This window comes from Crotalus tigris, unplaced genomic scaffold (assembly GCF_016545835.1).
Source record: "Crotalus tigris isolate CLP2741 ecotype Arizona unplaced genomic scaffold, ASM1654583v1 scf7180000020497.760770, whole genome shotgun sequence".
Taxonomy (NCBI): domain Eukaryota; kingdom Metazoa; phylum Chordata; class Lepidosauria; order Squamata; family Viperidae; genus Crotalus; species Crotalus tigris.
In genome coordinates, this window is record NW_024098046.1 from 596,999 (window position 1) to 620,488 (window position 23,490).

Consider the following 23,490-nt stretch of genomic DNA (forward strand, 5'->3'; position numbering starts at 1 on the left):
CCCTTCCAGCTCTATTCCATTCTAGAATTCTCTCTCGGTAGCTGGCATGAAACCTAAGGGCCAGAGAAGGGGGCAGGGTTTTCTCTGGACCCTTGGCTGTCCCTCTGGGAAACTGAGTCACCGTTGCTAAGCAGAGCGACGTTGCAAAGCGATCTGCTTCAACGCTAGCTGGACTTCCCCAGCTGGCCCCTGTGGGAAACAGGATGCTGGCCTGGGGGGGGGGGAACTTTGGGCTGTTCCACCAGCCATTGACCACGAGGACTCCAAACACCCCCCCCCCCGCTCTTCCCGTCTTTTGTCCGCTGATCGTTTTTTTCCTGAATTTACGAGTGTCCCATAACTCTCAAAAAGGTTCTTCAGATCTTCAGACTTCAAGGTCGCGGCTGACGTGGGCGAGGACCCTCCTTCGTTGGGACTTTCACGTCCCTCCAAGGCCTCCTGGACGTGGGGCGGACAGGATGCCAGGCCGGATGGGGCCACCGAGGTCTTCCTCGCATTGTGCGGGACCCTTGGCCAAGTGGCAGACTTCTCAGTGGCTTCCGCCTCGGCCAAGTTTTTTCCTCCCTTTTGACTTTTGTCCTGGAGCATCTCGGACAAAAGGCTTGGCAGACACATCCGTTCATTCAAAGCCAGGGGTTTTTTTTTAGGCTTGGCCAGTTAAACAGGTGTGGAGTTCCACTCCCAGAATTCCCCAGCCAGCCTGCTTTAAGAGAGGTGGACTTCCACTCCCAGAATCCCCCAGTCAGGATGCTTTAAAAGGGGTGGGCTTCCACTCCCAGAATTCCCCAGCCAGCATGCTTTAAGAGGGGTGGACTTCCACTCCCAGAATCCCCCAGCCAGCCTGCTTTAAGAGAGGAGGGCTTCCACTCCCAGAATCCCTCACTCAGATGCTTTAAAAGGGGTAGACTTCCACTCCGAGAATTCCCCAGCCAGCATGCTTTAGGGGAGGTGGACTTTCACTCCCAGAATCCCCCAACCAGCATGCTTTAAGATGGATGGACTCCCCAGCCAGCCTGCTTTAAGAGGGGTGGACTTCCACTCCCAGAATCCCCCAGTCAGCATGCTTTAAGATGGGTGGACTTCCAATCCCAGAATTCCCTAGCCAGCCTGCTTTAAGAGGGGTGGACTTCCATTCCCAGAATCCCCCAGCCACATGCTTTAAGATGGGTGGACTTCCACTCCCAGAATCCCCCAGCCAGCATAAATGACAATGAGTTGATTTAATTGTAATTCAAGGGCATTGCCAATCCCTTCCAATTAAACCTGTCAGGCCTTATAATGGCATCAATCATATTTCACTCTTTCGGTTTGAATTATTGTCTGCATATTTCTGTTTTTAATTACATTATAAGCAACACAGAGAATAATTCTTTGGCTGGCAAGATGGCGGCGGTGGGGGGGGGGCTATCCTTTAAATTAAATTAACAGTAAATTAAATTAACAGTTAGTTCTTAACCGGGCTCAGAAATGGCATGTTACTTTTCTCCTCTAGGTGGTCCTTGACTTAGAACCACAAAACTTCTGTTGCGATGTGAGACAGTGGCTAAGTGAATTTGGCCCCTTTTTACCGTTGTTAAGTGAATCACTGCAGTTACTGAGTGACATGGTTGTTAAGTGAATCAGGCTTCCCCCCCCCATTGACTTTGCTTGTCAAAAGGTCATAAAAGGGGATCGTGTGATCCCTCCGGGACACTGTGACCGTCATAAATGTGAGTCAGTTAGCAAGCCTCTGAATTTGGATCCACGTGACCCACGGGGGATGCTTCGACAGTCATAAGTGTGAGAACCAGTCGTAAGTCGCTTTTTCCAGCGCCGTCGTAACTTTGAAATGGCCACTAAATGAACTGTTGTAAATCCAGCACCTCCCCCCCCCACCCAAAGTGGGGTGATTCGCTGCCAGGACCCCAGAATGTGACACCTACCGTTTTGGCCCCATGGATGCAGCACCGAGCGCACAAAGTCTCAACTTTCACCCATACACACCCGCCCCGAGTTGGCAGTTGCGTACTGTGTGACTGTACTGTTCTTCTTGGGATGTTGAGAGAGTGCCTAAGCCAGCTAATCCAATCTTAGCCAACCTCTTGAATCAAATTAGGGCTGTTGACAATTTAAAAAGAAGGCTGGAGGCAGCAGAGCTGTTGCACGCACACAACACAACACACACACACACACACACACTCACACACACACAAACTCACAGACACACACACAGGGTGCTGTGCCCTGAATCCGTGTTGTCCTGGACATCTGCACCCAATTTTAATTTTCCCACAAAGGTCCCCCCAAAAGGGGGGGTGGGTTATTTTATTTTCTTTCCACCAATTGCGCGTTGATTGATTGTGTTATCCTGGAGCTGTTTCTACCACACAGGTTAGCCCCGTTTTTTGTGTTATTAAAATGGTAATCAGTCAATCAGAAAAGAGCTCAAGGGATCTTGAAAGTCTTCTAGTCCAGCCCCCTGCTCAGGCAGGAGAACTTATTTGTAAGGGTGTGTAGGTTATACATAGGTTGTGTATAGCGTGTTTAAATGTGTATTATTATGTATGTGTACACTTTGAGAGCAAGGGCTTAATTTCATTTGTAATGTGTGCCATTGTGCCCACAGTAAAAAATGACAATAAAGGTCTGTCTGTCTGTCTGTCTATCTATCCATCCATCCATCCTTCCATCCATCCATCCATCCATCCATCCATCCATCCATCCATCTATCATTTACCTATCTATATCTATCTATTTATCATCTATCTATGTATCTATCTATCTATTTCTATATCTATCTCTATCATTTACCTATCATCTATCTATATCATCTATTTATCATCCATCTATCTACCTACCTACCAGCTACCCACCTATCTACCATTTACCTACAATCTATCATCTATTTATCACCTATCTACCTACGTACGTACGTATCTATCTACCTATCTATCTATCTATCTATCATTTATGTATTATCTATCATCTATTTATCATCTATCTACCTACGTACCTATCTATCTATCTATCTCCCATCCATCCATCCACCCATTATCTATCTATCTATCTATCTATCTATCTATCTATCTATCTATCTATCTATCTCTATCATTTACCTATCATCTATCAATCTATCATTTACCTATCATCTATCTATATCATCTATTTATCATCCATCTACCTACCTACCAGCTCCCTACCTATCATTTACCTACAATCATCTATTTATCACCTATCTACCTACCTACCTATCTATCTCTCATCCATCCATCCATCCATCCATCCATCCATCCATCCACCCGTTATCTATCTATCTATCTCTATCATTTACTTATCATCTATCTATATCTATTTATCATCCATCTATTTACCTACCTACCTACCAGCTACCTACCTATCATTTACCTACAATCATCTATTTATCACCTACCTACCTACCTACCTACCTACCTACCTACCTACCTACCTACCTATCTATTTATCTCTATATCTCTATATCTATCATTTACCTATCATCTGTCTATATCATCTATTTATCATCCATCTATCTACCTACCTACCAGCTACCTACCTATCTATCATTTACCTACAATCTATCACCTACCTACCTACCTATCTATCAATCATCTATCTATCATTTACGTATTATCTATCATCTATTTATCATCTACCTACGTACCTATCTACTGTATCTATATCTATCTATCTATCTATCTATCTATCTATCTATCTATCTATCTATCTATCTCCCATCCATCCATCCATCCACCCATTATCTATCACCCATTCAGACAAATGGCTGTCCAGTCTCTTCTTAAAAACCTCCAGTGTTGGAGCACCCACAACTTCTGGTGGCAAGCTGTTCCACTGGTTAATTGTCCTACCTGTTAGGAAGTTTCTCCTTAATTCCAGGTTGCTTCTGTCCTTGGTTAGTTTCCATTTGTTGCCAATGTGGGTCCTCCTGTCAATAAGGTGGTGGTTCAGCATTGAACAGCCCCCTTCCCCCATCCAGTTAGGGTCTGTGGGAATTACAGAATTATAGGCCATTCTATAACTTAGGTTTTCCCAGTTGCAATGTATGGCTGTGAAAGTTGGACCATAAAAAAGGCTGAGCGCAAAAGAATGGAGGCCTTTGAACTCTGGTGCTGGAGAAGACTCCTGCGAGTCCCCTGGACTGCAAGGCGATCCAACCGGTCAGTCCTAGAAGAGATCAACCCCGACTGCTCTTTAGAAGGCCAGATCCTGAAGTTGAAACTCAAGTCCTTTGGCCACCTAAGGAGAAGGAAGGACTCCCTGGAGAAGAGCCTGATGCTGGGAAAGATGGAGGGCAAGAGAAGAAGGGGACGACAGAGAATGAGGGGGCTGGATGGAGTCCCTGAAGCAGGAGGTGTGAGCTTAAAGAGACTCCAGAAGATGGTAGAGGACAGGAAGGCCTGGAGGAACGTTGTCCATGGGGTCGCGATGAGTCGGACACGACTTCGCAACTAACAACAACAAAATAACTTAGGTCCACAATTAAGTTGCCCATAGTCATTAGAACAGGAGATGACCGGCAAAGAGGTTTTCTAAATCAATAAAAGAAACTGGAGCCCCAAATTTTCCATTGCAAAGTGAGACAGTTTTTCAGTCAGTTGTGCCCCACTTTATGACATTTCTTGCTATTGTTGTTAAGTGAATCCCTGCATTTGTCAAGTTAGCAACACGGTTTTTAAGTGAATCCGGCTTCCCCCCATTGTCTTTGCTTGTCAGAAGGTCGCAAAAGGGGGATCACGTGACCCGCCGGGACACTGCGACCGTCGTAACTGTGAGTCAATCACCAGGCGTCTGAATTTTGATCACGCGACTCCGGAGACACTGCGCCGGTTGTTAAAAATGTGAAAAAATGGCAACTTTTTCCACTGTTGTTGTAACTTCCGAACGGTCACTAAATGAATGCTTGTAAAATCGAGGATTTACCAGTACAGAATAACAGTTGGAAGGGACCTTGGAGGTCATCTAGTCCAACCTCTGCTCATGTGGGAAGACCAGGGAAAACCCCCTGTCAATTCCATGTGACTTGCTTGAATAATTTCAAGGGATTTTTTTAAAAAAAAAAAAAAACGTATGTTGTGAATCATTGCTTTCCCGTTTTTTTTTTTTTTAAACTCCCTTTATTTCCAAAATTGCTTATCAGGAACTCTCTTTTTCCCGCTTATCAGAAAATCCTTATTTAAGGATTGGGTAATGGCACTGTGTGTCATGAACAAAAGGAAAACCACTTTTACTCAATTTTGGGCTTATTCATCCAGGTTTGGGAAGCCCTGTGGTCAGATCCGAGGGAGTCCTTGACTTCTGACCATAATGGATCACAGAATGTCCGTCGTAAGTCGTGACGGTGATCAGTCACCATAACCATGTGACTGAACATGATTTTATTACCTTTTTTTGCATTGGTTGTTAAGTGAACACCATAGTCCAACAATGGTGAACCTTTTAGAGACCGAGTGCCCAAACTGCAACCCAAAACCCACTTATGCATCGTCGGGGGCCGGGTGGGTGTGGCCCATTGGGTGGGTGTGGCCCATTGGGCTATGGTAGTAATGGCAGACTGGGTGGGACTAAAAAGTTCAATCCATCAATTCCAACTTTGCAAGATCTTTTTTTTCCCCCGCAAGAAGTTAAAATTGACTGATCGATTGAACCTTTTTTTTTTTTTTTTTGCACACAACGGCGGAGGCCTAAAGCGAAAAGGTTTTATAAAACCCAGCTGAAGGCCTAGGACTGGGGCGACGGCGCGTGTGCCCACAAAGAGGGCTCTAAGTGCCGCCTCTGGCACGCGTGCCATAGGTTCGCCACCATGGCCATAGTCGTTAAACGAATCCATGTATTCCTAGCGGTCCTTGGTGTTCTCCGAACCTGGTTTCCTTGCAGATGTTTCATGACCCAGCTAGGTTACATCATCAGTGTGAGAAGAGAGTGAGGTGTCGGGGTGGAGGAGGAGGGGGAGGGGGAGGAGAAGAACCGTGGGGTCCTTGGTGCTCTCCGAACCTGGTTTCCTTGCAGACGTTTCATGACCCAACTAGGTTACATCATCCATGCATCATTCTTCTCCTCTCGTTGCGTTTGCAGAATATCGACATCACCAACTTCAGCAGCAGCTGGAGTGACGGCCTGGCCTTCTGCGCCCTCCTACACACCTACCTGCCTGCTCACATCCCTTATCAAGAGCTCAACAGCCAAGACAAGGTGAGTAGGTTCCCGCCTGCTCCACCAGGGGCAGCAGAGAGCTTCCCGAGAATGCCCCTAGTGGAGGGCAAAGGGACTGCAATTATACAGAAGAACAGGAGATAAATACCGTACTTACCACCCTTCATTTTAGTGACCATTCCAAGTTACAGTGACAAAGGGGACTGAAGACCAGTCCTCACATTTATGACCGTCATAGCAGTCCCAGGATCATGAGATCAACATTGCAAAATACCACCAGCATGTGTATTTATGACAGTCGCAGCATCGCGGGGGAGGGGGGGTGTCCCGTGATCGCCGTTCGCAACCTTCCCAGCAGGCTTCTGACAAGCAAAGTCAACGAGGGGAGCTGGATTCGCTTAACGACCGTGTGACTTGCTTAACGACTGCAGTGATTTGCTTAACGGCCACTGCAAAAATGATTGTAAAATTGGGTAGGTCCACTTGAAACTACCCGTTTTAGGACCATCGTGACTTGGCCAGGCTCCCTTGACGTCGTAAGTTGAGGACTGTCTGTATTTCAAATCAAACTTCTTAAAATAATAGACAAAGAGGTAAATCCCTTCCCCAGTTAAATTTGGTATTCCAGTGGCAATACTCTCAGCTCCGCAGCTAATCTGGAGAGATTTAATAGTAATAATAATAGTAGTAGTAGTGATAGTAATAATAGTAATAACAATAGTAAAATAATAATAATAATAATTATTATTATTATTATTATTGTGGGCGCTCCATCACTGGAAGTTTTTAAAAAGAGACTGGACAATCACCTGTCTGAAATGGTATAGGTCCTCCTGCAAAGTTGGAAGGGACCTTGGAGGTCATCTAGTCCAACCCCCTGCTCAGGCAGGAAACCCTACACACCATTTCAGACAATTGGATTGTTATTACAGGAAGTCCTCGTCTTACAACAGTTCACTTAGCGACCGTTCAAAGTCACAAGGGCGCTGAAAAAAGTGACGTGACCGTTTTTCACACTGGCGACCGTGACTGTTGCAGCATGCCCGTGGTTTCATGTGATCCAAAATTCAGACGCTTTTGGCAACTGACTCGTATTGATGATGGTTGCGGTGTCCTGGGGTCACGCGATGGCCTTTTGCGGCCTTCCGCCAAGCTAAGTCAAGTGGGAAGCCGGATTCACTTAACGACTGGTTTGCTAACTTAATTCGCTTAACGACAGTGGCAAGACAGATAGTAAAAGGAGGGCAAAGCCCGCTGAACAAATGTCTTGGGACACACCAGACAACACATACACAACACAAAAACATTGTCTGACACCCTTCCCACCATTCATTACAAGTGATTCATTAATGTATGTGTCATCAAGTTGCCTTTTTGGCTCCTACCAAGCACGGAGATAGATTTAAGGAGACTATTATTATTTATTTAAAAGATTTATAGTGTTGGCCATCTGGCGTAGCCGTAAATCCTGGCTGGTTTGGTTTACGAACAAACGATCAAAGCAGCCAAAAGCAATCAGAAGCCAACTCACAAGCATGACAGTCAATCAATACGCTGATAAACAAACGAGTCTCTCCTGTAGGAAAAGAGAGATTGCAGGCAATCCTCCATTTAACGACCAAAATTGATCCCCCCCCCATTTTTGTTGCTAAGTGAAACATTCGTGAAGTGAACTTTGCCTCGTTTTGATCTCCCCAAAGGTTTTAAGTCTGAGGACGGGTTACGTGTCCCTTTTTTCCAGCAACGTCGTAATTTTGAACCGTCGCTAAACGGATGGCCGTAAGTCGAGGACTCCCTGTAATTCAGTCTAAGGAGAAACAAGACGAGGGAAGCCTTTGTTTTCTAGCCTCTGTTATTATGGGGTGTCCTCGAATTATGACCAGAATGGAGCCCCCAAATTTACGTTGTTAAGCAAGTCAGCTTTTTAAGTGAATTTTGACCCATTTTATGACCTTCCTCGCTCCGGTTTTTAAGCGAATCACTGCCATTGTTAAGTTAGACACACGGTTGTTAAGTGAATCCAGCTTCCCCCCCCATTGATTTAGTTTGTCAGAAGGTCTGAAAAGGGGATCACGTGACCCCCCCAGGACACACTGCGACCGTCGTAAATACAAATCAGTTGCCAAGCAACTGAATTTTTGATCACATTGACCATTGAGGATCCTGCAACGGTCGTACGTGTGAAAAACAGCCCTCAGTCCCTTTTTTCCAGTGTCGTCGTAACTTCGAATAGTCATAAATGGATGGTTGTAAGTCAAGGACTATCTGTGGTTTGGAAGTCCCCAGGGTGACCTCAGGACACTGTGACCATCATTAGTAAGAGTCCATTGCCAAGTGCCTGAATTTTGATCATGTGACCCTGGGGACGCTACAACGGTCGTAAGTGCGAGGACCGATCAGCCGTGCCATAGTAACGAACGGTCATTAAATGAACGGTTGTATGTAGAGGACAAGCAGGAGCAGCCCACATCTCTGGGTGATCAACAATTGAAGTGGAAATGTATATATTTAAAGTTTGTATGTATTAATAGCATAAGAATTGTACTGGTTTAGTGTCCGAGAAATGAAAAAACATTGCCTGGAAAAAAAAGAAAGAAATGTGTAGAAATGGACAGAGCGATACGGAAGGAAAAAAAGAAAAAGAAGAGACAGAATAAGTTCAAAGACGGGGTATCGTTTATTACTGGCTGGAAAAATGAGATAGAGATTAGGAATTGAATGTGTATTTTTAAGTAAAAAATGGACCCAGACAACAGGTTAATAGTAATAATGATGATGATGATGATGATAATGATGATGATAAGAATAACCCCCTGCTCAGGCAGGAAATCCTGTGTCATTTTGGACAAATGGCTGTCCAGTCTCTTCTTAAAAGCTTCCAGTGTTGGAGCATTCACCGCTTCTGGAGGCAAGGAGTTCCACGGGTTAACTGTTCTAACTGTCAGGAAGTTTCTCCTTAGTTCTAGGTTGCTTCTCTCCTTGATTAGTTTCCACCCGTTGCTTCTTGTCCTGCCTTCAGGCGCCTTGGAGAATAGCTTGACTCCCTCTTCTTTGGGGCAGCCCCTGAGATACTGGAAGGCTGCTATCCTGTCCCCCCTCGTCCTTCTCTTTGTTAAACTAGACATTCCCAATTCCAGCAACCGTTCCTTATATGTTTTAGCCTCCAGTCCCCTAAAATCATCTTTGTTGCTCTTCTCTGCACTCTTTCTAGAGTCTCAGCATCTTTTTTACATCGTGGTGACCAAAACTGGATGCCGTATTCCAGGTGTGGCCTTACCAAGGCATTGAAGAGTGGTATTAATACTTCACGTGATCTTGATTCTATCCCTCTGTTAATCCTCCAGTCATAACGCAGCCAAAATTTCTGGAGGCAGGTTGTTCCACTGGTTAATTGTTCTGACTGTCAGGAAATTTCTCCTTAGTTCTAGGTTGCTTCTCTCCTTGATGAGTTTCCATCCGTTGCTTCTCGTCCTGCCTTCAGGCCCTTTGGAGAATAGCTTGACTCCCTCTTCTTTGGGGCAGCCCCTGAGATACTGGAAGACTGCTATCATGTCCCCCCTCGTCCTTCTCTTCGTTAAACTAGACAGACCCAATTCTAGCAACCGTTCCTTATATGTTTTAGCCTCCAGTCCCCTAATCATCTTTGTTGTTCTTCTCTGTACTCTTTCTAGAGTCCCATCATCTTTTTTACATCGTTGTTTACTAAGCACTTACAATTTGCAAAAATAAAAAATTAATGAAATATTTTAAGAAACAACAATTAAAGTGGACGTAAGAAGAATTACATCAGGAGACAAAACATCTGCAAATAGGTGCCCATTGGCCCTTTCTCTGCACTTTTGATTTATGATCCCCAGTTAAAAATAAGATTATCCTTTTTGCCTTCGTCACTGTCTTTATCAGCTGTGAAGGGCTAATTTAACGGGCTAATTTATGGCTGTGCCTTTCTTGCCAGCCTCTCCAAATCTCCAGAGGGCAGAGCAAGATAAGAAGGGTATAAATAAATTTCCCCCCACCACCACCACCACACCCATTATAAAACTTGAGTGATAATAGAGGCATGCAAGTTTTTTTTAATATATATATATATATATACATATATATACATAGCAAAAAGCTGCCTTTGGGGCTGCAGGAAAACCAAACCGTGATTTTTTTTTTTTTTTAAAAAATGAGAATATTGTTACTGCCCAAGGCAAGGAGCCCGTTGGGTTGATGGATAACTATTCCTCTGGGAAATTCAAAAGGCTTCCGATGTTTTTGCTCTGAATATTTTCTCCTGAAGGAACAATTATCTAATCTGCTGGACTTTCTTTAAAAAAGGAGAAATTGGACGCAATTCTCCCGGGACCTCAAAAGGACATGCGATACGTGCCAAAGTCCCATTTTATTTTATTTTTTTACACTTCACTTCCTCCCCCCCCTCCGAGATCTCCTGGAAAGTCCTTCACTTATGACGACAATTGGGATCAGAACTTCTGTCCTTAAACGATGTGGTTCTTAAGGCAGTCATGCCCCCATTTTATGACCCTTTTTGATGCCCGGCTTCCCTCACTGGCTTTCATATCTAAGGTGGGACTAGAACTCACCGTCTCCTGGTGATTGGCCCAACGTCACCCAGCTGGCTTTCGTGCCTAAGGCGGGACTAGAACTCACCGTCTCCTGGTGATTGGCCCAAAGTTACCCAGCCGGCTTTCCTGCTTAAGGCGGGACTAGAACTCACCGTCTCCCGGTGATTGGCCCAAAGTCACCCAGCTGGCTTTCATGGCTAAGGTGGGACTAGAACTCACCGTCTCCTGATGATTGGCCCAACGTCACCCAGCTGGCTTTCATGCCTAAGGCGGGACTAGAACTCACCGTCACCTAGTGATTGGCCCAAAGTCACCTAGTTGGCTTTTGTGCCAGAGGTGGGACTAGAACTCACCGTCTCCTGGTGATTGGCCCAGCGTTCCTGCAGGGAAGGTTATAAATGGCAAAGATGATGCTACGGCCGTCGTAAATACATGCCGGTTGCCGACTGCCCGGAGTTTGATCTCGGCAAAGGTTTTAAGTCTGAGGACTGATTGCGAGTCCCTTTTTTCCAGCAACATCGTAACTTTGAACCGTCGCTAAACAAATGGTCGTAAGTCGAGGACCCCCTGTAATTCAGTCTAAGATGGCTGCTTTTGTAAGGAAGCGTGAAAAACAATTTAAAAAAATGACGGACGCAAAGACAAGTTGGATCCATTCATCGTTCTTATTGTTATTCCTGGACCGCTTTCAAAATAGTGTGATTAAACAATAGACCTATTTCTAGAATAGAATAGAATAGAATAGAATAGAATAGAATAGAATAGAATAGAATAGAAAATATGGAATGGAGTGGAATGGATTGGAATGGAATGGAATATAGAATGCAATGGAATATAGAAGAGAAGAGAAGAAAAGAAAAGAGAAGAGAAAATATGGAATGGAATAGAATAGAATGGAATGGAATATGGAATGGAATGGAATATAGAAGGGAATGGAATAGAATATAGAATGGAATGGAATATAGAAGAGGAAGAGAAGAGAAGAGAAGAGAAAATATGGAATGGAATAGAATAGAATGGAATGGAATATAGAAGAGGAAGAGAAGAGAAGAGAAAATATGGAATGGAATGGAATAGAATAGAATGGAATGGAATGGAATATAGAATGGAATGGGATATAGAATAGAGTAGAGAAGAATAGAATAGAATAGAATAGAAGTTGGAGGGGACCTTGGAGGTCTTCTAGTCCAACCCCCTGCTCAGACAGGAAACCCTATACCATTTCAGACCAATGGTTGTCTTCTTAAAAAAAAAAAAAAAACACTGAGAAAGCTGGTCTAGAATGACACAGCTGTCCTCTTAATATATCTCTTTTTGTTTATTTTTTCTTCCCTTTTAAACCAAAGAAGGTTGCCAGAGGTTAAACTGGAGTGACATTTTGATATCTCTTGGGAGTTTCCAGGCTGGCTGTTTAGATTATAAATCCCGTGAATGGAAAGGAGACAAACTGCAGCTAATCCAGTTTCATTTTTCCCTCCTCCTTCCTCTTGCTAACCCCTCTATCGAGAAAATAGGAAATAAAATACAAATACAGGTGTTGTTTTTGTTTTTTTTGTTTTAAATCTATTCTCCCCATCTCTCCCCTCTTTCTTCCCTCACCTGATGTTATTTTTAATTTTAATTTTTCAATATTCAATTTAAAAGCCAATGGGGCATTTCATGTTATTGTCTATTTGGGACCTCCAGTTTTGGAAGATTTGCTATAGTAAGGACTGTTTTGTTCCCCTGTTTATTTAAATGTTTAAACCAGAGGTCTTCAAACATGGCCCTTTGTGACTTGTGGACTTCAACTCCCAGAATTCCTCAGCCAGATTGCTTTAAGACAAGGGTCTTCCAACTTGGCCCTTTGATAACTTGGGGACTTCAACTCCCAGAATTCTCAGCCAGGATGATTTAAGACAGGGGCCTTCCAACTTGGCCCTTTGATGACTTGTGGACTTCAACTCCCAGAATTCCTCAGTCAGGATGCTTTAAGACAGGGGTCTTCAAACCTGGCCCTTTTATGACTTGTGGACGTCAACTCCCAGAATTCCTCAGCCAGGCACGCTGGCTGAGGAATTCTGGGAGTTGAAGTCCACAAATCATAAAAGGGCCAAGTTGTAAGACCCCTGGTTTAAAACCTCCATTTGTACATAGGTACAAGGAAGTCAGCCTGTTCTGCAGCAAACATAAATAATGTTTTACAGGTTGTCCTTGACTTACAACTGTTCATTTAGTGACCGTTTAAAGTTACAACAGCACTAGAAAAAATGACTTTGTCCCACTTATTTATCGCAAAGTGCCAACACGGCAATTTAACCTGAATACTGAGGTTTTAGTTTAGAAAAAAACAACTCATACCTTAACATCTTTTGTCTTAAAAGAAAAACAACAATAACAGAGCTTTCAATGATACAAGCAATTTTTTATTGAAAGCTAAACGTTTGCATTTGGCCTGCTTTTGAACAATTCATGTGATTTTCGCTGTTGCATGCATGCTGATAATTTGTCTAGCCTTGGCTCATACTTGGCAAGTTTGAGAGCAACACACACAGCACTCGGGTCATCCGTTAGTCTGCTTCTGGTGTCAGGTTTGATATAATTCAAAGCTCAAAACAGCTGCTCACAAGCATAAAGTGATCCATACAAAGTAAGGAAAGCAATGCCAAGTGCTTTCATTGACTTAAAATTATTTGGCAGAGAATTCCACACTTTAAGGATTTCATTTTCAGAGCTAACTGTGCTGTCCTTTGCCATCCTTTTTTTTCGCAGGATTGCTCTCAATAAGAGCAAAGCACGCTTTGGTTCCATTTTTGCCAGGAAGCGCCTTGGCAAATGGCTTTTTCCTGTGAAAACTTAGCCAAAGAGCGTGGCGCGCGTGCCCACAGAGAGGGCTCTGAGTGCCCCCTCCGGCACGCGTGCCATAGGTTTGCCGCCACTGACCTATACTATTTCAGACAAGTGACTGTCTAGTCCAGTGAGGGTGAACCTTTCAGAGACCGAGTGCCCAAACTGCAACCCAAAACCCACTTATGCATCGTCGGGTGCTGGGTGGGTGTGGCCCATTGGGTGGGCGTGGCCCATTGGGTGGGTGTGGCCCATTGGGTGAGCGTGGCCCATTGGGTGGGCGTGGCTGTGGTGGTAACAGCAGACTGGGTGGGACTAAAAAGTTCAATCAATCAATTCCAACTTTGCAAGATCTTTTTCCCCCCCCCCCAGGTTGAAATTGACTGATTGATTGAACCTTTTTTTTTTTTTTTTGCACACAGTGGCAGAGGCCTAAAGCAAAAAAGTTTTATAAAACCCAGCTGAAGGCCTAGGACTGGGGTGATGGCACACCCGTGCCATAGGTTTGCTACCACTGGTCTAGTCTCTTCTTATTTTTTTTTGTTTGTGTATTTTAAAAGACTTTAAAATTAGTTCTTTTATGTTTCTCCTTCTATTCATTTTTTTCCCCTTCTTCCTCAGAAAAGAAATCTCCTGCTTGCATTCCAAGCGGCGGAAAGTGTTGGAATCAAGCCCAGTTTGGTAAGTGTGTGTATGTGTTTGTGTGTGTGTGTGTGTGTGTGGTTTAATTTTCCCGGGGAGGAGAATAGTAAGGGATGAAGTTAAGAGACGGGGAGAGACGGATAGGCGGGGGGGGGGGTCAAAGCAGGGGTGATTCTCTTGGGCCCCAAATCACTCAGGTATTTTTCCCTAACTGGTTGAGGGTGGAGTTCCCATCATCCCCTGCCAAGCCAACATGACCCATGTTAGCTGAGCAAGATGGGAGCCGTGTTCTAGCATATGAGAGTCTGTTTGGTCAAATGGTTAAGGTGCCATGCTAGAAACAGGGAAACAGTAAGTTCTAGCCCGACCTTAGGCATGAAAGCTGGCTGGGTGACTTTGGGCCAATCACCAGGAGACGGTGAGTTCTAGTCCCGCCTTAGGCATGAAAGCCGACTGGGTGACTTTGGGCCAATCACCAGGAGACGGTGAGTTCTAGTCCCGCCTTAGGCGTGAAAGCTGGCTGAGTGACTTTGAGCCAATCATCAGGAGACGGTGAGTTCTAGTCCTGCCTTAGGCATGAAAGCCGGCTGGGTGACTTTGGGCCAATCACCAGGAGGCGGTGAGTTCTAGTCCCGCCTTAGCCATGAAAGCCGGCTGGGTGACTTTGGGCCAATCACCAGGAGGTAGTGAGTTCTAGTCCCGCCTTAGCCATGAAAGCCGGCTGGGTGACTTTGGGCCAATCACCAGGAAGTGGTGAGTTCTAGTCCCGCCATAGGCATGAAAGCCAACTGGGTGACTTTGGGCCAGTCGCTCTCTCTCTCTCTCTCTCATCCCAACCCACCTCATAGGGTTGTCGTTTTGGGGGAAAACAGAAGAAGGAAGCTGTGCCACTAACTTAACAGCTGCAGCGATTCACTTAACAACTGTGGCAAGAAAGGTCGTAAAATGGGACCAAACTCACCCAGCTGCTGTCTTGCTTAGCAACAGAAATTTTGGGCTCGGTCATCGTCGTAGGTCGAGGACTAACTGTGCACACAAGCCCGTTTATATACAGCTACCTCGAATTATGCAATTGTCAACATTGTTTTCCTGGCCTCCATTTTGAAAAAATTATTCTTCTTCCACTCTGGCTTCTTCAGAGCTCCGGACTGGTGTTGGCCAGGCTGCCTTTTGCTCAGCAAAAGCCTTGCCAGGAGGATGAAATGGGTGCAGTTCTTACTTCCTGCTTTTGGGCACATGGGGGGGTGGAAGAGGGGGGTCAGCTGGCATGCTTGGCAGAGCTGAGGAATATCTAGCCTGGCCTTCTGCCACAGCCTGAGATCGGAGCAGTTCTCGTCCTTCCTAAGGGTTTTGCCAACGCGGCAGGAAGGAAGCACCTCCAGGAGGGTTGGCAATCTGGGTTGGCAAATCCTTGGTCCTTGCCAGGCCTTTTGCAGAGGCTCAATTCAGCCCACTGGGGGTCCTCTTCCGGCTTTTTTCCCAATTCAGCAGTGATTTGCTGAATGTCCCCCAGCCAGCCTGCTTTAAGAGGGGTGGTCTTCCACTCCCAGAATTCCCCAGCCAGCCATGCTTTAAGAGGGGTGGACTTCTGCTCCCAGAATCCCCCAGCCAGCCTGCTTTAAGAGGGGGGACTTCAACTCCCAGAATTCCCAGCTAGCCCTGCTTTAAGAGGCGTGGGCTTCCACTCCCAGAATCCCCCAGCCAGCATGCTTGAAGAGGGGTGGACTTCCACTCCCAGAATTCCCAGCTAGCCCTGCTTTAAGAGGGGTGGGCTTCCACTCCCAGAATCCCCCAGCCAGCATGCTTTAAGAGGGGTGGACTTCCACTCCCAGAATTCCCCAGCCAGCCTGCTTTAAGAGGGGGGACTTCAACTCCCAGAATTCCCAGCTAGCCCTGCTTTAAGAGGCGTGGGCTTCCACTCCCAGAATCCCCCAGCCAGCATGCTTGAAGAGGGGTGAGCTGCCACTCCCAGAATTCCCCAGCCAGCATGCTTTAAGAGGGGAGGGCTTCCGCTCCCAGAATCCCCCAGCCAGCCTGCTTTAAGAGGGGTGGGCTTCCGCTCCCAGAATCCCCCAGCCAGCCTCCTTTAAGAGGGGAGGGCTTCCGCTCCAGAATCCCCCAGCCAGCCTCCTTTAAGAGGGGAGGGCTTCCGCTCCCAGAATTCCCCAGCCAGCCTGCTTTAAGAGGGGGGGACTTCCGCTCCCAGAATCCCCCAGCCAGACTCCTTTAATAGGGGAGGGCTTCCGCTCCCAGAATCCCCCAGCCAGCCTTCTTTAAGAGGGGAGGGCTTCCACTCCCAGAATCCCCCAGCCAACCTACTTTGGGAGGGCTTCCACTCCCAGAATCCCCCAGCCAACCTACTTTAAGAGGGGAGGGCTTCCACTCCCAGAATCCCCCAGCCAGCCTGCTTTAAGATAGTTGGATTTCAACTCTCATGGTTGGCTGGGGAATCCTGGGAGTTAACTCCACCCATCTTCAAGCCGCCACGCTTGAGAAACCTTTATCTCCCCTCAATCAATCATCTGAGTAGCCCTCCGTCCTTCAATTCAATTCTGCCTTACCAAAGCGTTGACTTCAGCTCCCAGAATTCCCCACAGCGCTGTCCTCGCTGGGAATTCTGGGAGTCCGCTCATCCAGAAGGGGACCCCGAGAGGGAAAAATGGGCTTGTTGGACTCAATGACCGTCTGTAGGAGAAGACTTGGGTGACTTCCCTTCCGCTGATCCCTTTTTCTTGCCCTCCCGCAGGAACTGAGCGAGATTATGTACACGGATCGTCCGGACTGGCAAAGTGTGATGCAATATGTGGCCCAGATCTACAAATATTTTGAAACTTGAAGAAGAGGAGGAGGAGGAAGGAAGGAGGAGGGAGGAAGGAGAAGAAGAGGAAGAGAAGTACGAGCCACTGAAAAAAACACCGCCGAAGTAGCACACAATCACTTTAAACGATCCCCTTTTTCGGTTGATTCCCGCTCGGCAAACGACGGCTCCTGCCAGATGCCACGGCGTGTGAGGTGGTAGAGTGGGTCCCTTCTTGGCTGGAAACTTCTTGGGCCACGTGCCCAACCGTGCCAAAAAAAGATACTCAAAGCCAAGAGCCCAACTATGACTCACAAGGACTGGGCACCTCACCCGGTGTAAAAATAATTCTAGCTCGCTTTTTTCCCTCCACTAAACCAAGGTGCCCCGGTGGGTCTCTCCCAGCTGGGCCCCGTTCCCATTTTTTTAAAAAAGAAAATGAACAGCCCCAGAAGCTGGGAACTCTGCAGAAGCACAGGAACACCCTTGCCAGCCACACTAAAAGCATCTGCCTGAAAGTCTCAAAGGCCACCAGCCACATCTGGATTGGAACCGGATCTCGTGAACTGTTCGGAGGAGGGTCTGTTTTCAGAGGATTGCCCCAATCTGGATTAACCTCTGTGCAGTTGCATCTTTCCTGGGGGGGGGGGCTGTGAAAGTGGCAGGAGGGAGTGTCCAACCTAGGGAACAAGGGATCACGTGGCGTGGTCTGGTGTCCCTTCCCAACTGCGACACGAACGAGCAGCCATTCTCAAATTCTCCTTTTCGTGCAATTGTTGAGTGGACGGAGGGCCCCCCCCCCCCGAAAACAGGGTTTGTAGACCCCTTCAAGAAACAGGAAGAACATGGGAGAAGAGGGGCCAGGCTCACAAGCCCTAGAGTTGCCATGTTTTTTCACCAGCGTTCGTCGCTGCGGTTCTGCCAGGCCGAAATTCATTCAGCAGAGTTTGTCTTGTGCAGGCCGCTGATGAAGAGACAGGCAAACGCTTTGCACACTCAACACCTCCCCAGCGTGCAATTGGTAAAAAAAGCACAGGAGCAAATTGAAAAAAAACGTCGGCGACTCCTCAATTTGGGATCTCTGCAAATTAGGAACGCGATGCCTTCTTTCTGCGCTGTCCTCCACGAGTCTTCAGCAGGATTAACAAGAGTCTGGTTGATTTACGACAGCGTTGCTGCCGCTGTCTGGAGTGATTGAGAACATCAGAGTCAGTCAAGGGACCCTCTGCCACGATTTAAGGACGGTTTTGCAACGTCGGGACAGGAGGGTAGATTCAAGCCCAGGCAGACGGCACCCGTGGTGACCACCACCAGCGTCTCCGAACGGGTGGAACACAGAGCTTGTCAAATGTTGTCAAAAGTAGTACGTGGGTTGCGTGATGTTGCCCGAACGCAAACACGTAGCGTGTCTTTGGGTTTCGGGATCCCCGTTGTAAAAAAGATGGCGGGAGCTTGAGATGTAGACATGCGGAACGCTCTGGGAATTCCTGGTACCCACTGGGGATGAGGTTGTCGTGATGTGAGCAAACACTGATGCAGGTTCCTTCCTGTCGTGCTACTGGGATCATTTGCAGACGGGCACGGGGGATGCAAGCGAGGGAACTTAGCAAGCCAGCAAGGGGGTCTCAGTGAGGTCTTGTGGTCTCTCTCTCACACACAGACACACTGTTGTTAAAGGGGAAACCATTGTTTGGAAGATCTGCTCTGCCCACTCATTGGTGTCCCATTGTCTACATGAGCTCAGTACTGTCCCGGATGTTGACGAGGTGGAAAGAATCGGAGGACCGGCATGGCTGAGGTCCTCCGGGATACACTTGGGGAAAATTGGTTGTGTGAAACCAGAGGGCGCGACTCCCATGGGGGTCTCTGGATCACCACCATCTTCCCGGGAACAAACGGCGGGCATTGGAAATCAGCACGCGCCGCAGATTCCCACGGTCGAGAAGGTTAGCTCTGCGCGGGGAAGTGCTCCAGGACATTGGGTGACGCAGGGGTGGGGTGGACGCAGGGGTCAGTGCCAGGAGGAGTGTGACCCCTTTCCCAACCTTGAAGGGGGAGGGGTCTTGTGCAGGGGTGTGACCTCCCCTCCCAACCTCAAAGGGGGAGGGGTCTTGTGCAGGGGGAGGAGTTCCAGGCACGAGCGGTGGAAGATGGCAAGAGAGAAAGTGGTTAAAGTCGAGAAGGTTTGAGTTGAGCGTGGTTGCAAAGGGCAAGATGGCGTCTCTGGGAAAGGTCAGAGGTTGGGGGGAGAAGGGTGGGCAGAGTAGCCAATCCAGAGAGAAGCAAAGGCACCGCTTACGGGAATTTGCACGTGCCTTAAGGAAAGTGGAGCGTGGCCGTGCCGGAACGGCTATCCGGTTGGGGAAAAGTAGAGCCAGAGGGTACATGCACCGCAACATTGCTCCCCGCTCGTTTTTTTTCCCGGTTTGAGTTTCCCTCTCTTCTCCAAAGGAACCTTAGAACTGCAAGGGTCCTCCAAAGTAATCTAGTCCACCCCTCACGCCCAAATCATCCGGCCTCAGTTTGAAGATCTCCAAGGAAGGGTCTTCGCTGGCCACCTCAGGAAGGGCTATTTTTTCTTCCGCGTGGACGTCTTCACGATCGAGGCCGGGCTCTCCCTGCTCCCACCTCTTGAGGACTAGAAAGTTAAGAGAATGTTTTAAGAAAAGTACAGGCTAAGCTGCCTCTCTGGGACACATCTGCCCTCCAGATGGATGGAGGGGGTCACCATCCTGCAGAAGGGCTCCTCTCTTTTTGAACATGCCAGAAAATTGGAAAAAGGTTGGTTCTTCCAAGCAGACGGCAAGAAGCCATGATTAGTTTCCAGATTTGTAAACCGGTTAAAGAAGCTGTTTAGTCCTAGGAGAGCTGCCCCCTCTTTCTCCTGGGTCGCTAAATTTATTTCTTATTTCGTTTATTCGAATTTGATGGCTACCCCTCAGAACGTCTCCGGGCGGCTGTAAGAATAAATAGTTAATTTTGTCTATTCACAACTACCTCCTTCCCAATCCAGGCTTAGGGGTACTCTGTGTATCTCTGCAAAACCTGCTTCAGGGATTGCGTGTCGGTGTTGTGCACACCCGGATCCGGAAGTGCATCGTGTTAGGGTAAAATTAGGAGATGCTCACTGCTCACAATGCACTGGGGCATCCACAGAGACCCCTCCCCAAAAAAAGACAAGATGGCAGCCAGCACTTGCAATCCCAGCCCTGCGGTGCAGTACGAAAAGGGGCGGGGCTCCAACTGCAGGATTGTGGCAGCCATTTTGACTCTTTTGACCCAAATGGCAGACGTCCCTGAATTCAACAACGGGCCTCTCCGTCCTCCGATGGTTCACCAGCTCTATCCCTTGTCTGTACGGTTCTCATCAGGAGCTGGCAGGGTGTGATCAAAATGTCAAGATGGCGGCTGCCACGGCAGGATCAAACCACTGCCCGTTTTTTTATCACTAGTGATCAACCGTTGTGGCCCTCACCATCATCATTTTGATTCTACCCTGCAGAATTCCACTGCTTCCTGCAGATTTCCCCAATAAAATGCGTTCAGCAGCACGCTAGTCCTCCGCAAGGCACTCCCAAACTGCTCCTGAAGCCTGAAATGTTGGTATCCCAGGCACAAATACAATATTTTTCAACCTTGGTGACTTTCAGATGGGTGGACTTCAACTCCCAGAATTCCCAGTCAGCATGGCTGGCTGGGGAATTCTGGGAGCTGAAGTCCACCCCTCTTAAAGCAGGCTGGTTGGGGGATTCTGGGAGCGGAAGTCCACCCCTCTTAAAGCAGGCTGGCTGGGGGATTCTGGGAATTGAAGTCCACCCCTCTTAAAGCAGGCTGGCTGGGGGATTCTGGGAATTGAAGTCCACCCCTCTTAAAGCAGGCTGCCTGGGGAATTCTGGGAGTGGAAGTCCACTCCACTTAAAGCAGGCTGGCTGGGGGATTCTGGGAGTGGAAGTCCACCCCTCTTAAAATCACACTCAGGTTGAGAAACACTCTATTAATGGCTTTTCAGCAGGACCACCAATTTCTACGAGGCACAGTTTATTTTTACTGTATTTTTCAGTCCTTCATGGTTTTTGAGTTTTCCTTCTTCTGTCCTCCTTTAAAAAAAAAAAAAGAACTTTGCATATGTGCCAAATTTTGCCAGATGTGGATTTCTCCCTCTCTTCTTTCTCCTCTCCCCCTCCCCTTCCTCAACCCGGCTTTTCTTGACACGGGCTTGATGTGTAATGCTCCAATTACAAAAGCACCGAGATTTTGCATCTCCGTCCAGCAAAGGATGGGAACCACAAGTTTTGGAATGCAAGCACGTCTGAATGTACGGACACTGGGGCAAATTCGGTCAAGCCTGAGACTGTGCTTGCCACCAAGTTTTTATTTAAAAAACAAAACACAAGAGATTAATGTTATTGAAGCTGCCTGATCTTTCTAATAAAAACATTTTCTTTCCATTACTTGCTGGCCAACGTGTGATTGTGTGAATTTGTTGTGGTTCCTCCAGCCAGGAGGGGCTGGTGGATATTTGTATGTGTTGGGGTGGGGGGGGGGAACTCCTGATTTTATTTTTGTTTGATGGGATTCCAAGGCCTTTTGAGAGCTCAAGACAGCGCCATACTTTTTATATTTTAAAAAAGTTTATATATATATATATATATATATATATATATATATATATATATATATATATATATATATATATATATATATATATATATTAGGTTGCTAACAAAGAATAAAGAGAGAACTGGTATAATTTCAAGTTCCATTGATATATATATATATATATATATAAAATCACCTTTTTAAAAAACAAATTAAAATTGTTTTTTAAAAAGGAAAAAAACTAGTTAAAATTATTTTTAAGAAATGTATTTTTTTAAAAGTAAATTCTTAAAAGAAATTTATTTAAAAACTTGAAATTATTTTTGTGAAGAAATAAAATTATTTTTTTAACAAAAAATTACTTTTGTTTTTAAAAATTATCATTTTTTAAAAAAAACTCTTTAAAATTATTTTTAAAAAAATGAAAACAATTTTTTTTAAATTTAAATGTTTACATTTAAAACAGAACAGGGTCGAAAATGGAGGAGAAATCAGCAAAAAACGGAGTTTGTCTCCTGCTGTTGAAATTGGACAAAGACTTGCTGCAGGTCTTCTCAAGAGGGGATTTTGACTTTGGTTAATGCCAAAGTGCCAGGGGAGTGTTAGTCGGTGGGCAGGAGACCACTAGGAGATCCCCTGGCTTTTACGTTTGAGAAGTTTAAAAATAACCCCAACCCGACCGAAATCAACATGAAGGCCTGTTCATAGAGTCATTCAGAAACTAATAAAAATGTTTCAGTGTAGCCACAAACTTTTTAAATGTCAGCTATTTTCTGGCAGAATAACAGGATTTTGATGGGAGACCACCAGGAGATCATAGAGATGGATGTTTAAAAGCAGTAAAAAGACAAGATTTTTCTTTTTTCAAGAAAAGAGCCTAGAGGTGTCCATGAACATGGAAGGAGTCAAAGAAAAGTTAACACATGATGGCTGGGGAATTCTGGGAGTGGAAGTCCTCCCCTCTTAAAGCGGGCTGGCTGGGGGATTCTGGGAGTGGAAGTCCACCCCTCTTAAAGCATGCTAGCTGGGGGATTATGGGAGTGGAAGTCCACCCCTCTTAAAGCAGGCTGGCTGGGGGATTCTGGGAGTGGAAGTCCACTCCTCTTAAAGCAGGATGGCTGAGGAATTCTGGGAGTTGAAGTCCAACCCTCTTAAAGCATGCTAGCTGGGGGATTATGGGAGTGGAAGTCCACTCTTAAAGCAGGCTGGCTGGGGAATTCTGGGAGTGGAAGTCCACCCCTCTTAAAGCAGGCTGGCTGGGGGATTCTGGGAGTGGAAGTCCACACACCTTCAAGTTGCCAAAGTTGACAAACACTGAATAAGCAACAGCTTTCAAGGCTGAACCTCAGAGCAAATTACTCAAAGGGTGACAATACACTGAGGAAAGCCCGGCTATAAATTTCTCCAAATGTTTGTTTTAGCTCACAACCGATCCCTTGTGTTCAGAAGCCTCACCGGCAGCAGCTAACCTGCAATGCTGTAATAAACAATTTGAACTTTGGAACTTCTCCTTCATAATAAAATGTGATTGTGTTAACATTCCAGCTGTCTGTTTTGTAGAGATCCAACCAAAGGCGGTTTATATCGGAAAGAAAAGAGCCACTTCTGGAAACATATTACAGGAACTTCCAGAAATGATCGGCAATATAAGAAGCTGTTTGAACTGTACCAAAAATATGCATATTTAGTGATCACTTTGCATCCTTCTTGGATCCAAGATAAATTTGTTTGAAGTGCTGGTCTCTCTCTGGAGACACTTTTACATTCTGTTTTCTGTTCAACAGAACGAAGCATCCAGCCAATCTCAAAATTGCTGAGCAAGCTTTGGGCCTCTTTCAGCCCTTGGATGGCACACCACCAGGAAATCCCCAGAAGAGGCTAGACTGGGAA

General features: G+C 46.2%; 1 protein-coding gene across 4 annotated transcripts in view; it reads left to right on the plus strand.

The window, feature by feature from the left end:
- SPECC1 (sperm antigen with calponin homology and coiled-coil domains 1) overlaps positions 1 to 20,748 on the plus strand; it is a 164,463-nt gene extending 143,715 nt beyond the window's left edge. For all 4 annotated transcript variants that reach the window (XM_039366939.1, XM_039366941.1, XM_039366938.1 and 1 more), the window contains 3 exons: positions 6,088 to 6,204; positions 14,184 to 14,243; positions 16,951 to 20,748. In XM_039366939.1, coding sequence (XP_039222873.1) covers positions 6,088 to 6,204; positions 14,184 to 14,243; positions 16,951 to 17,040 — 267 coding nt within the window. In that variant the 3' untranslated portion in view covers positions 17,041 to 20,748. The remainder of the gene's footprint in view (positions 1 to 6,087; positions 6,205 to 14,183; positions 14,244 to 16,950) is intronic.
- The last annotated feature ends 2,742 nt before the right edge of the window (positions 20,749 to 23,490 follow it).